The sequence below is a fragment of the Hermetia illucens genome, chromosome 1, assembly GCF_905115235.1.
Source record: "Hermetia illucens chromosome 1, iHerIll2.2.curated.20191125, whole genome shotgun sequence".
Lineage (NCBI taxonomy): Eukaryota > Metazoa > Arthropoda > Insecta > Diptera > Stratiomyidae > Hermetia > Hermetia illucens.
In genome coordinates, this window is record NC_051849.1 from 112,441,994 (window position 1) to 112,456,033 (window position 14,040).

The 14,040-nt window shown below is 38.6% G+C and overlaps 1 protein-coding gene across 1 annotated transcript in view; it reads right to left on the reverse strand.

The window, feature by feature from the left end:
- Positions 1-14,040, reverse strand: part of LOC119661554 (calmodulin-binding transcription activator 1) — a 601,359-nt gene that overhangs the window by 18,250 nt on the left and 569,069 nt on the right. The window contains 8 exon segments of the mRNA XM_038070945.1: positions 3,672-3,746; positions 3,801-4,176; positions 4,237-4,264; positions 4,266-4,619; positions 4,685-4,752; positions 10,362-10,472; positions 11,309-11,427; positions 11,498-11,626. Of these exon segments, the coding sequence (XP_037926873.1) occupies positions 3,672-3,746; positions 3,801-4,176; positions 4,237-4,264; positions 4,266-4,619; positions 4,685-4,752; positions 10,362-10,472; positions 11,309-11,427; positions 11,498-11,626 (1,260 nt within the window).

The window sequence follows — 14,040 nt, forward strand, 5'->3', positions numbered from 1 at the left end:
GGAATAAAACACGCAATAAAAATCAACTGTGCAAGGATCGTCAGAAATCTGAAGAGAAATCGTCGGATAGCCGATTTTATTTATCCTTGAGAAACAACAGACCCACTAGAAAATATATCAAGAAAATTTGCCTGATGATTGATTTGTTAGGCTACTTCTGATATATTTATAAATTTGTTGGTGGGAATCGTTAAAAACATTTGAATATACATATTTTCATTCCATTTTATAAGACATAGTTAGATTTATTTTCTATATCGTGGCGAAAAATTTAATGATCATTTTTCTGAAAGGTTGTAAACAAAGAAATGGTTTTCTCGTCAGGGGAAAATTAATATAGATTCATTAGAATATCTGTTGGATGTTTGAATTCTTTTTGAAATCGGTAGCACATTGAAATTGATCGAAATTACAATTTTCAAACCCCAACTCCCCCCTTTTGCATTAAATGTCAGAACCAGGGCCATCGTTGAAAAGTACTAATCGAGGCCTTTCATTTGATATCGCACATGATTATATTGAGTAAAAAACAAGTCGGGAAACCGGAAGCTAGAGACTTCAGGTATGAAAGGTTTTGTGTATTTCTTTTATAAAAAGATTCGAGTGTACATTTGTCCCATTAGCATGTAGCACGTAAAATATGCATATATTATGTGAAAATTTCACTTTCTAGGGTGAACTTAAGGAGGGTTTTCCTGTCAATAACTAAAAATTATAGTAATGTACTATTATTAAGTTTATTTGAACAGGTATGGTATGAAGGGTATTTCGGAGCCTAGGCACCATGTAGTGGCAGCCTCTTGATTTTTTTTTCAGATTTTTCGATTGGGTAGTTTCTGAGAATTGGTTCGTTACAAAAATGATCAATTTCAACCCCCCGCACTCCCCACCTTTTCAACAGATGTCAAAATTAAGACCGGCATCGAAAAGTACTAACCAAGACCTTAAATTTGATTTTGACTATATTTGATGAAAAAAAATGTACACCCCCCTTTTGCATGTATGGGAACCCTCCTTCAATTCAACGTAAAAGGATGTTACTCACTATATGCGTGAGCGTTCACAGTCTCCGAAAAATGCGTGTGACGGACGGACAGATAGACAGGACAGACAGTAAACCGATTTTAATAAGGTTTTATGTTTACACAAAACCTTAAAAATGCAGCTTCTCCTTTGCAAGTATGGAGACCCCTAAAGTTCCGCATAGATTGATGTAACTTGCTGCATGCGTAGGCGTTCACAGTTCCTACTTTCCCACCAAATTTCCTGTCAATGGATAGAACCATTTATGAGAAAAGTACGTGTGAGACGCAACAGACAGATAGTAAACCGATTTTAAGGTTTTTTTTACACAAAACCTTAAAAACAAAGGATTTTCTAAAATTCTGCAATTCTGCATTCTCTAGTGCACTTTCTGTCTGCTCAATTTCTTCCAACCAATTTCCAGACGTACAAACTGCCTTCATCCAGATCGAGCAGGCGGCGCGAGATCTTGGGCTACACATCAATGAAGGCAAGACAAAATATATGGTGGCAACGTCAGCACCGAAGACGAATCAACCAACAACATCAAACCGCACTGGTCAAATACAAGCACGAACAAGAATAAGGATAGGGGAATACAACTTTGAGACCGCTGACAATTTCTCCTATCTAGGGTCGAAAATCACAACCGATAACAACTACGATGATGAAATCCGCGCACGGTTGTTGTCAGCCAACAGAGCCTATTTCAGCTTACAAAGACTGTTCCGCTCGAAACGTCTCACCATAGGGTCAAAGCTCTTACTGTACGAGACTATGATCTTGCCAGTCTTCATGTATTCCTCGCAAACTTGGGTTCTTAGCAAGAAAAATTGCGAACTTCTTGGCCGCGTTCGAGAGAAGAATCCTCCGAACAATTTTTGGCCCCCTACATGAGGATGGACGATTCCGTAGCCTACACAATGACGAAATCTATGAGCGATACCATGACCGTCCGGTTGTGGATAAAATCCGGCTCAATAGGTTACGGTGGGCGGGTCACTTAATCCGTATGGATGAAGATGATCCCACCCGGAAAGTCTATATGGGCAATATCTATGGTAGGAAAAGAAGACGAGGCAGACCCTGCCTAAGATGGAGCGATGGCGTGGGCCAGGACGCCAGACAGCTTTTAGGGATATCGAATTGGTGGACCTCGGCGCAGAACCGGGATGTCTGGAGTTCCTTATTAAGGCAGGCCTAGACCGGATACCGGTTGTTGCGCCGTTGATGATGATGAATTTCCAATTGGTTTTCTTTTTATTTTTTTTCTACCGACTTACTTTTTGTGTGATGGGGCGTCTATACAAAAACTGTGTTATCTATTAAATATCTCCAGTGAGAACGCAATGCGAACATTTTGCATATGGTGCAAAATGCCAGTAAGGCTAATTTTGCTACCAAAATATACACAAGTAGCGTCATAAAAAATGCCATAGCCTCAACATTAAAAATGTTAGAAAGTAAGTGCAACGACCTAAAAGTAGCGTAAAGTGGTACACTTTACAAGTCTTTTAAGTTCGTTAACTGCGAACGGTGAAACTTTGCACAATATACGGGCTGCCACAAAATCCTAGGAGAGATGACGAGTGGGTCGCCTTAGAGATACATGGTGCAGTACAGTGGAGAAAAAGTTGAGGCTGAATCACAGTTCCCAGAACCAACAATGCCGCATGGGTGTAGTTAATATGGGTTCATGGTAATCATATCTATATCAAATCATAGAACAGGTGACACACTAAAATAACCTAAACTTCGTTAACATTTCTTCGCATTTCGTTTCTTTATTGGAATTGGAGAAAATGCAATTTTTCCTAGGTGAATGAGACATTGGTCTCTTCTGAAAGAAGTGAGTCGCTTTGAGGCGAAATGCCATAGGGTTAGAGTAAAAGGCGGTTAATGCGTATCTAGTACTAACTTAGCGCTAGCACTAGAAGCCGTTCTGCATATCTGAAGGTATTTTTCGCGGAAGAAAAATTACTTTCAAGGCGAGATCGCTTGTATGATTAGAAGTCGCTGCAATACTGAAATAAAAAAAATATGGGCGATGTAAGAGGCATCGATCAAAGCAAAGAGTGTTCAGCCCTCTAGTCATACTATCATTGTATATGTATTTTTCAAGTGCGAAAAGTATGTGTTTACAGAAATGTGAAGATCGTTCATCCACAAAGTTATATTCACCGCCCTTTGTAAGAAACAGGCAAAGTGCGGGAATTACTGGAATAAAAAATGAATGAAACCGATTAAAAGTTGAAGCTAAAAATACATAATTGCCAGCACACGTGATTGTTACTTTTATCGGGTTTTCATTCACAGTTGAGTCCACCGATTTCCGAGTCACCTATCCAATTTCTAATGAAGTTCAAATAGAGCAACCTTAACTCCTAGAGCTTGGCGGTTTAATTACCAAACCAAGTTCTGATTAACCAGAATCTCAGTCTAGATCATTTATTATTGCTGGAACAGAGGTACACGTCAATATACCATATACGAGTACTAAAACAGATATACTGTTTCCACACATTTTTGTCTATTGATCGTAGATAATTGGGCGTTATCATTATTGAATTGTAAAATGAAAAAAAGAGAAGCCAGACACTAAACTAATTATGATCATTAATTTATGTCTTCTCAGTACTAATACTCACTTCATTTTAGATTGTCTCATAAACTGCTGAATCTTACGAGCTGCTTGATTTTGAGTTCGCTGTGAGTAAGTTCGCCTGAAAATAATGCAAAAATAAACTAATATTACAACTTCCCTAAAACATTCATACTTCAATGGCCCCGAAGGACTAGGTTCTTTCGATGAACTTCCAGTATTATGTTGCGTTTGTTGCTGTTCATCCTGATAATTTTTGTAGTAGTCTTGCAGGCATTGTGAGTCCTGATTATCAGAGGCCATGGGCTGGTTTTGTGATTTCTTAAATCGTTTATTTTCACAATACGATCGGTAGCCGTGCTGGATCACAACTGCAGCATGCGTCATTTGTTTATAATAGGCAAACTGTTTATAGCGACGATAGTAATTCTGAATGACAATGGCGGCTGACCGCTCCTTATCCTGCTCCTCGAGCTTCTTACGACCTTTATATGAGCGGTATGCCTTTTGAATACATTTGGCTGCCTCGTATAACTCCCGTTGTTCGCGATCTGAAAAGTACCAATTGTTAATATCACCCATTAGGTATGTTTTCTGTGAATCTGATCAACCAGTTAAAGTAAGATTAGAAAAATCAGCCTTCAAATGGGCGCTGCAATGGGTTGGACGCCTGCAAAAACTCCGTGAGTTCTTGTGTCGACGGTGGAGGACTCGGTGAATTCATGGGCGGATCCGGTGGTATTGAGTAACTAGCTGGAGATTGGAGAGGTCCAGAGCTAGCAGGGCTAAGACTAGAACTTGGGGTTCCTACATCATGGTAGCGATAATTGTGATCGCTAAATTCAAAGTTAAATTCATGATCGAATTGTGTATTGGCCAGAGAATCCAAAAGAGGTTCCATAAACGTATCACTCAGACCACCCATTCCAGCATTCTCCGTATTCAAGGATTCTGATACAGGACTTCCCAAGGACATCATCTCTTCGGATTCGTTCTAAAATATTCGAAAAAAGAATGAGGAATTTGGAATTACGATATATTAAAGCATGCAGATCTCACCTTAATTCTTTCTGGCATAGCCGCGATTATATGCTCAGCAAGTGTTAGTACCTTTGCATCAGACTCCCCTACAAATTTTCATATAAAAATTTCAAGTTTTTTAGCCAAAGAAGCGTAGAAACTTCAAAATTCAAAAACTACACAGAGACATAAAGGACACAGTTACATTACATAGCATTCATTTATGTAAGTATATACATATGAGTGAGTTAATCAGACAGGTTTGCGTTTCAGTCATAATAATACTCAAAAGTACCCTACCATAAACCTCGCATCGCAACCGCAATTAGTGTTGAGGTAGATTACCAGCTGCGGATAAATGACCTTAAACATCTCTATCTATAACAGTTACATGCAAAATACTTAGTAACTACAAAGTACCAAAAATAGATTAATAGCTCAGTATGCAACTCTGTGGCTGCTGAATGTTGTGACTATACTTTTGTACTTTTGAATTTTGGAAGATATATGTTATGGGACTGAAGATTATCTTGGGTTTGGGTCTTGGGTCTTGGGTTCCCACGATACCATAGCTGAAGGAATCATTTAAAGGACTGTTTCCTTCTACAATTACAGGTACGAACCACAAAACAAAGGAAATTTAGTGGCAGCGAACGAGAACATTCATCATCTTTTCCTTCATAAATGGGTAATATGTACTCGGAAATAATAAATTGATGAAATTCTAAGAGCCCTGATGCACAGCCATTTAGGCATCTGGCTGGCATCAGTCAGAATCATAGCAAATTGATCGTGTAGGCGCAATGACTGATGGATTGATAACTGACGCAAATTGACTAAATTTTCAAATATAATCTGTCAATGTGTCCAAACGTGGATTGGACTAATGCCAGACTAATGGTGAAATGACCAACGGCAGACTTATGGCATATTTCATAGGGCGTTTACCAAAAAAAAATATTGAAAACTTTCATAATATCAGGTTGAGTTTTCCGGTAACAATATATAATATTATATTTTGATTTGTCTGAGAAACTGATTTATATATATATATATATATATACCATGTGCATGTGGGTACACATGCATATTTAAATTTGTACGCATCAAGAAGTATTTCTTAAGTAGTCCTTTATTCTCTTCCCTTATTCTACATTTTTAAAATATTTATTTAAATTTCCAAAAACACGAAATGATGGAAATTATTCTACGGTTTCTAGCAAAGCAGTGCATTTAAAAGCGGTCGTTCTCGCAAATTAAAAATGTGTCAAATGAAGCATTTTGCGCATGACAGTTGCATCACTTCTAAGTAAGAAACTGTTTTCAGCAAAAGCGAAACCTTGTCCTACCTGGAATTGTTCTGTTTTATGAGGTCTTATGTTTAGTTTAACGCTGATCAGTTAGAGTTAATATGTGAATACTTTGTAGATTTTATTTTGGTATTAGTCTCATCTTGAGTATTATTATAGCAGGTTTTCGTCTTAGCCGGGAAATGTTTCATTGTGGGGTAAAAGTGAATTCGTATGGTAACGTACAATGAGCGATTCATTAGTAGAGGGAAACAACGTAAAAATTATGTAAACAACATAGAAACGAAATTTACAAAAACTGAGCACACAGATCACAGACAGCATCTCTTGTTTTACTTATAGACAGAGTCCCTAGTGATTTCGGTTTTTCACAATTCTCGTGAATCAATCAATAGAGCCTTAGTAGCTTTCAACACACATTTCGAAACATCAGAATTCTGCTAGAAACTTACACGAACGTACGCATAAACCAAAAATACAACTTAAATGACTAGCGCGTTAAAAAAAAGTTTAATGAAAAGTAAACAGAATTTGAAACGTATATGTCATTGTCTACAGCAATCTTGAAATGTCTACACTTGGGGAAGCTGTGAACATATGTATTTTCGTTTTCCATTAATTGTAAGTAGAACGTTCTCCTGAGGGATCAATACCAAACTTATTTGGATTTTTAGCGAACCATGTTTTTGAACTAACACGTCCTAAATCAAATATAATCTTCTGCAGTTTTTAACATTTTTAGCGCTTCAACTTCAAATGTATGGCCTTGGAAACTCCTAATATACTATGCTGCGTCCGGGTGAAAATTTACCAATTGTCCACATAAGGTCTTAGGCAATGAAACTCCTAGGCATAATCTACACTGAAACGGAACAAACATCTTGCAGATTGTCCCCAATCAACTGTACATATATGGGTCGTTTTAGATAAACTGCGCTCAATCCGCGAATCAGCCAGCTGGCTCAGGACCTATAAATGCATGGTGGTAGTCTCTCTCCGTGAATGGAATAAGTAAGGAAACTTAAGCAAATTGTTGTACGAGGTACTATAAGGTTTTGTGGAAAACAAAGTCTTATTAAAATCGATTCACTATCTCTATCTATCTTAAGTCATTCTCTCCGTCTGTTTGGCTGATACATGGCCTTTTGTCGAAAATTGAAAGCATTGTATACCCAAATAATATTACACCAAAAATCCACTTGCTATTGAAGGTAGAGTGGATTTTGTGAACAAAATACAATCACAAAGGTTTCTAACCCGCACTTTCCAAGCGGTTATTTTTTCTGGTTTTAAATTGTCTAATAGGTGAGTACCTGATATCGACAATATGTCAGTCGTTTTGCTGCTGGTTGGTGTCCTGAGTTTGAAGAAACGATTTTTTCATGCATCGTTTGTCATAAAGTTGAGTTTTGTGATTCCTTATTGTTACAATTAACAATATTTGGCTTTCTATATAGAACTCTCCTCTCACTAGCTTTAGTTGGCATATTTTATTTTGAAGTACACAAATACAAATGAGATTCAGATGCAGATTCAATTAAGGGGGGGGGCATATATCAAATGCGTTAACTTCTTTTCAAGTTCCAAAAAATCCAAATCCATCCAGATCCAGTGTTCCGATGCTATTTTTCTTTGCCTTTTTGTTTAGATCTGAGCTAATGATGTCCTTTCTACATTTGTATTTGTTATAAATTCCTGTCTTGTACTTTCGAAATAGGATGTCATCAAAATCGGATCCTTAAAACTTTCTTTATTAGATACAAATGTCGAAAGTTCTCTTTAACTCGCTGATCGGTATTGAACAAGATTACAAAATTATTCATCACCATCATTGAATTCAGCCTAAATATATTCGCATTATACTTTGTACGGCTGAATGTTGACGAGTTGGTTGGTTGGTTTTTATTTAACTATAACGATTTTAATTCGTTTTGATTAGATTCTAATTTGTTACCTAAATGCTTTCGATTTTATTTTTTCATTGCTCGTAGACAAATCATTGGAGCATTAAAACCACCTGGAAGGACGCATGGCATTTTCTCAACACTATTGCAGAGAGGTATATATTTAATCAATTCTAAATCCCTTGTTGAAAGCGATGAGGGGTAGTGTAGTCTTGAAATGTATACCAACTGCTAGATAGCCTTCCTTTCGAAAATAGATAAAAAGGACACCTTTTACTCTAAATCGTTCAGATCGTCTAATAGTTTTTATACTGAAGAACACTAGAGCAAGCACCCTGAAATACCGATGTTGAGAGACACCACCACTATGTGGTGTTATTTCAATAATAGATTTGCGACTCAACTGGGCAAAGTAAGTGATTGGGAGGATATGACCAGAATATACAACTTAAACTAACAAATTATAATCTCGTATAGAGGCGAGTACCTTAGAGAAGAGGCAGCAGGTGTAGGAGGAAGAAAAACCGAAACCAATCGTTGAACATGCCAGCATTTGCATTAGGAAAAATACGCCATAGAGACAAGAGTACTTTCTCCAAAGTCGCAAGGAACTATAGGAAACAGTCCAATGCAATTTCAACCGACAACCAGGCGGACATGAAAGCGCTCAAATGTGAACAAGGTAAATCCAAAACTTGTACGGGGTGCATTGATAAACTGGATCATATTGAGGTAGGAGGCATTGAAGCAGCTAACTTAGTAACGAAGAAAGGACGAAGATGTACAATTAGAAAAGGATTCATAATTATGAAAGAGACAGTACTGTAGGGTATCGTGGTGGGCGAACCTAACAAAAATGGAACAATCTTAAGTGCTTCTAGGCACTCACAATTTAAAGCGATGACGGAGTTCTTTAATACTGGTCAAGAAGATGTACACTTATGTCACTATAAACTAAACTACAACCTATTGAGACTGAGAATAGCCTTGGACATTATCTGCAGATCCTCTGAGGAAAGAAATGAAAGTTCCAGACACGTTCTTTGGTATGTTTGGCTTTCATGCATAGCAGGAAACTACAACTGAGAACAATGACGGGGAGGGAAAGAAGGTAGAAATCGGAAAAGACGCCATCTTGCCCGTTATCAATCAACTATCCCGGTGGTTCCTCCACAAACTCAAGAGTTGACGTAGTTATTATCTTTGTAATAGCAGAAACCTATATGCAAATCCAAAAAGTATAGTTTCCCAAAGCTCTGCAGGAGGTTCCAAGCCTGCCCAGTCTAATTCAACTGAAAGATCTTAGGGACAAGGACATTTTCACCAAAAAAAAAAAAATTATAAACAATTGTTCGTTTTATCTTCTGTACCTTCCACGACCTGCAAGTCTAGCCATTAGGAAGACACAGACCAAAATTGCCGTTTTTTTCGGCAACTTATGTTTGCTTAATAAGCGCGATATACTTTACGAGTTTTTAGCGTCGGAATTGCAGTGGGTCGTATAGCTCTTGAGTCCACATATTCAGCGAGGTTTTGTGGTATCTTTAAGAATGAAAATTGTATCTAGCGTGTCAGAGCACTTCATTAAGCTCGCATCGCTACACTAGGAAACAATATAGTCAATGCTGGAATATCATTATTCCTCTGAAGTCACTCAGAGTAGTATGTGACATCCAGTCACGACATAAATCTCTGTCACCAGTGCTGTCACTAGCGCTCTAACCATTAAGCCATTGCGACTTTTCTTTCAGATTTTTTAGATTGCTACGACAATTTAAAGAAATAATAATAATCTTTAGCGTGTTAGAGCACTTCATTCAAGGTCGTAACGGTACACTGTAGGAGGGAATGTCGCTAGTCAATTACCCTGACTTGACTCTGGTACTCATTCACAGCTGAGTCAACTGGTATCCGGCATCCGGTCACGATACGAATCTCACTACCACCCCTGAGATTTGAACCACGAAGTCCTGTATGACAGTCTAGCACTTTAACGAGAGAGCCATCCCGATACCGGAATATAGACAAAAGTACTTCTAATAGCCGCCTACCTGTTATCTATATACATACTCCCGCGAATTCTTCAAGATGTTTGACTCTCTTCCTGGAAAATACATATATCTCCAATCCCTTCCTTTATAAAGCGTGGACCATCTATACAGTTTTCTTCCCTTCCTCGATAATTGCCTACCCCACTTTATTTTCGTGAATTTCATTATAATGAGAGATATAATATGAGACTGAAAGGCAAAATAGAAGCCCATGATTGAAACCAGAACTGGACGTGGAGAACGAAATTGAGACGATGGGGCTACTTTTGCAATGTAGACATAGACATCTGTAGAAATAATAATGTAATAAAAGAACTAAAATTTGAAGTGTACAGATATCTTCGATAAATATAAAGCATAAACGCTATCTTCTGGATAAAAGACTTCAAACAAAGACAAAAAACACAAACCTTATGCAACACAAAAATATAAAACATAAAAGTTAACTGACCTACGACACTGTTATCTGTTAAATTGTTCGACTCCATATTCTCTTCATCATCTGATGGTGGACCAGATGGCTTATCCTGCCCCGGACTTGACTCACTCGCCGAAACTTCGCCTACGAGAGTAACCAGTAATTGTTTTGATTTTACTTCTCTTCATCAAAAATATAGTAAGCAAAATCCTAGCTTGCTCTTCATCGCTGATGTAAGCATATCTCACTTTTTGCAGTTTGATTCATGTTGAGAAAGGAAATAAAATGAATAGATTTGAATGTATCTTAACAGCGAGCTATCAGGGATTCGCTGCAAATCACTCAATTCACTTTGAAGACTTCTAACCTGAATTTTCAGACTTTTTGCTTTGATTATTTGTTTTGACTTGTCTCGTCTTTGGCAAATTTAGAAATAATTCCTTACCCACGAGGCAAAATTTCAAACTTTTTCAGAATATTTCCTTTCAAAAGTAGAAAGATAGTTTCGATGTTGAACGTCAGCTTCCTACTTCACTTACCTTTCAAATAGCTTTTAAAATTGTTTAATCAAGATTTGGGATGTAATATTATAGCTTGGATAATTATTATAAATAATGATAAATTGCAAAATTTACTGGAACGTTCGACTATTTTAAAGCGCATATAGTAACAAAATTATAAGATGCAATCGATAATCATGGAATACTGAACGTTTTTTCACAGTGAATAAATTTGAAAATTTAGGATATAGACTTATTGCGAGAATTCCAAATCTAAAAAACAAATCATACACACAACGGATTCAAATTTAGGCAATGGAAATTTCTATGAGATAATAAAAGATTCAATGAAGTATATAAAAACCAGACGACTTTTCACTAGGAAATAATTTTGTTAACGAAATGCGCTGTAAGAGCTCTTTATGAAGTTGAATGTTGAATTCATAAGTTCTAGATTGAAGGCAGTATTTTCGTACTTACACAGTGCAAAATCCATTTTACGTAATGGGGATAGTAGTGACCCGGCTGCGCTGCTGTTACTTCCACCATCCATATTTGTTGAGTCAAGTGAATTGGTGAAGTCACTATTGGAATCAAAACTGTGAAAAGCCCAAAATCAGAATTGAATGTAAAAAGGAATAGGGGGCGGATAAAAGTTGTAGCCATTACCTTTGATGTTTAATATGCTGTTCTCTGAATATTTTACCAGAACGTGTAAATGTGCAGCGCATGTCCATGTTGATACCACTGTCGACAGAGGGTCGTTTGGAAAGTCTCATGCTTGGGGGACTTTGCCCACTAAAACGAAAAAGATTTCATGACATAATCATAATGTAAGTATTCTTGCCTATTCAGATTACAAAAGTGCAAGCAACCAACTATGCCATAATCTTTAGCTCGTGCAAAGTGGTCTGTATTTGAAATCAAACAATAAAATTGTCTTTAATACCCGCTTGTATTTTTTCATTCTTTCATCAGGATGTTAAGAAATTTATCTTCATATTTAGAACAAAGCGATTATGCGTCATCAGTACAAATCTTTTTAATGGGACGATCATGAAGGTCCTGGAGATTAAACGTGAGTACCTGCCGTAAAGGCATAATCTCACGGTCCTCTTCGGACACGGATTGATTTGCAGACCACAATCAGGGCTCCACCGGGGCTGGTTTATACTGAGTATAGGCTTCGCATCCATACCAGTGGATGCGAGACCTATCTAATACCTCTGAGCACCTGATCGGTACATCGCCCGAACTGTATAGCTCGAATCCACGCTTGAGCACAAAAGGAGGCCTGCCTGCGAACCATGAAACTCCTAAAAAGGGGCCCATAGCAAATAGGCGTGCCAAGAGCAAATTCTATCCCGGTCTCCATGGTGCCAGATAACATGTGGTGAGGACTCTTGGCAAGAGCCCCATCAAGTACATAGGGACGGCCCCCAAGGGTACCGTAGGAACGACGAAGTAAAATGATTCAATAAACAGAACTAATCGAAATTCAGAACCGAAATTTTGGCAAGAAAATTATTCAGCCAAGAAGAAGCCTGACTTATTTTTCTGCGATACGCTAATACTTCCTTACAAATACAAAATAATTTTTCAACGTGGGACTCCGGTAGTTTCACCTAGCGGTATTTTATAAAATTGCATTATAGTTACCTTCACAAGCAGCCGTAACGTATAAAGAATTAAAGAGAATGAGCAATATTCGTTTTGAGAATGATGGGGTCCTAAGTCCGCATCAACTTAATGCTGGACTGGACCAAATGGGGAGCAACTTACTCCCTCTTTCCTGGTCCACGGACCTCTCGCTTAGAGCTTGCACCCAAACTTTTTAACATCTGCGAGCCGCTACGGTCACGCTGCTCCCAGGGCAAAGGTGAGGCAGCGTCTGACGATTTGCCTCTGTCCTGGTAAGAAACCGTAAAGCCGTCATCGCTTGACTTTTTTGAAAAGTTTGGGTGCAAGCCCTAAGCGAGGGGTCCGTGGACCAGGAAAGAGGGAGTAAGTTGCTCCCCATTTGGTCCGGTCCAGCATTAAGTTGATGCGGACTTAGGATCCCATCATTCTCAAAACGAATATTTTCAGCTCTGGCCAAGCTCTGGTCAATAAGGCGGATTTGCGCTCAATATAATTCGTAGGCATGTCGTATTCTACGAATTATATAAAGGAGCACTCAAGCATCTGCGAGCCGCTACGCTCCCAGGGTAGAGGTGAGGCAGCGTCTGACGATTTGCCTCTGCCCTGGTAAGAAACCGTAAAGCCGTCATCGCTTGACTTTTTTGAGAATGAGCAAGTTTAAAATTAGAACAAGTGTATTAAGCGGATCGAAGACCTGCAGCCGGAAGCTATTATTCTGCAAAACTAGCCTATTAGAAATGTTTTCTCTGTTCAGCTTCTCGTTTTATGTAATTGGAAAAAATACTATGGAAAGCGGCTTATGATTGATTTCTAGAATGTACGCACGCTCCTCGACAGCGACATCGGGGGTCCCCAGAATGCTCGCTTTCTCCAATTTGAGCAAGAATTCCGACGAACTGAAGATTAAGTGTCTAAGCGAAATAAGATGGTGGAATTCTGAAGAGCACTTCTCTCCCTCTTGCATCAATGTGCTTGGTGTCGGGTTGTTTCTAGGGCCTATTGAAAGGCCCTAGAAACAACCTCCTCTGGACAATTTCTGGCAAGCCTCTGGCTGCAAGATTCCAGTCCACGTCAAGGAGCATCACAATCGCAAAGTGCCATGCACCAATGGAGATTCCCGATATAGCAGATTACACGCAGTTTGGGAGGGACATTCTAAAGGTGATGTTGTGAACGTGATGGGTGATCTGAATGTCAGGTTAGGTTCTCACAACACCTTGCTCGGATATATGATGGAGAAACACAATTTCGACAACTGTAATTATAGTGGTGGGAGGTTTCTGCAGTTCTGCAACTTCCACGGTCTTGCTATTTATAGCACATTTTTCGAGTATAAAGCCTGCCATAAAGTCGCTTCGATTTCAACTAACCAACACCAGATCAGATCAGATTGGCCACTGTCAGCACCAGGAGTTGTCTTCTAAATATGCATAACAAGAGAGGAGCTGACATCGGCCTAGAAAGGGATCACCATGTGCAGGTCGCTAACCTTCGCTTGCGTATTTTGTCTGCCACTTTCGCAGGATTCAACATGACTGATTATATGATCCAGCTGTCGCTCAACAGTGGAA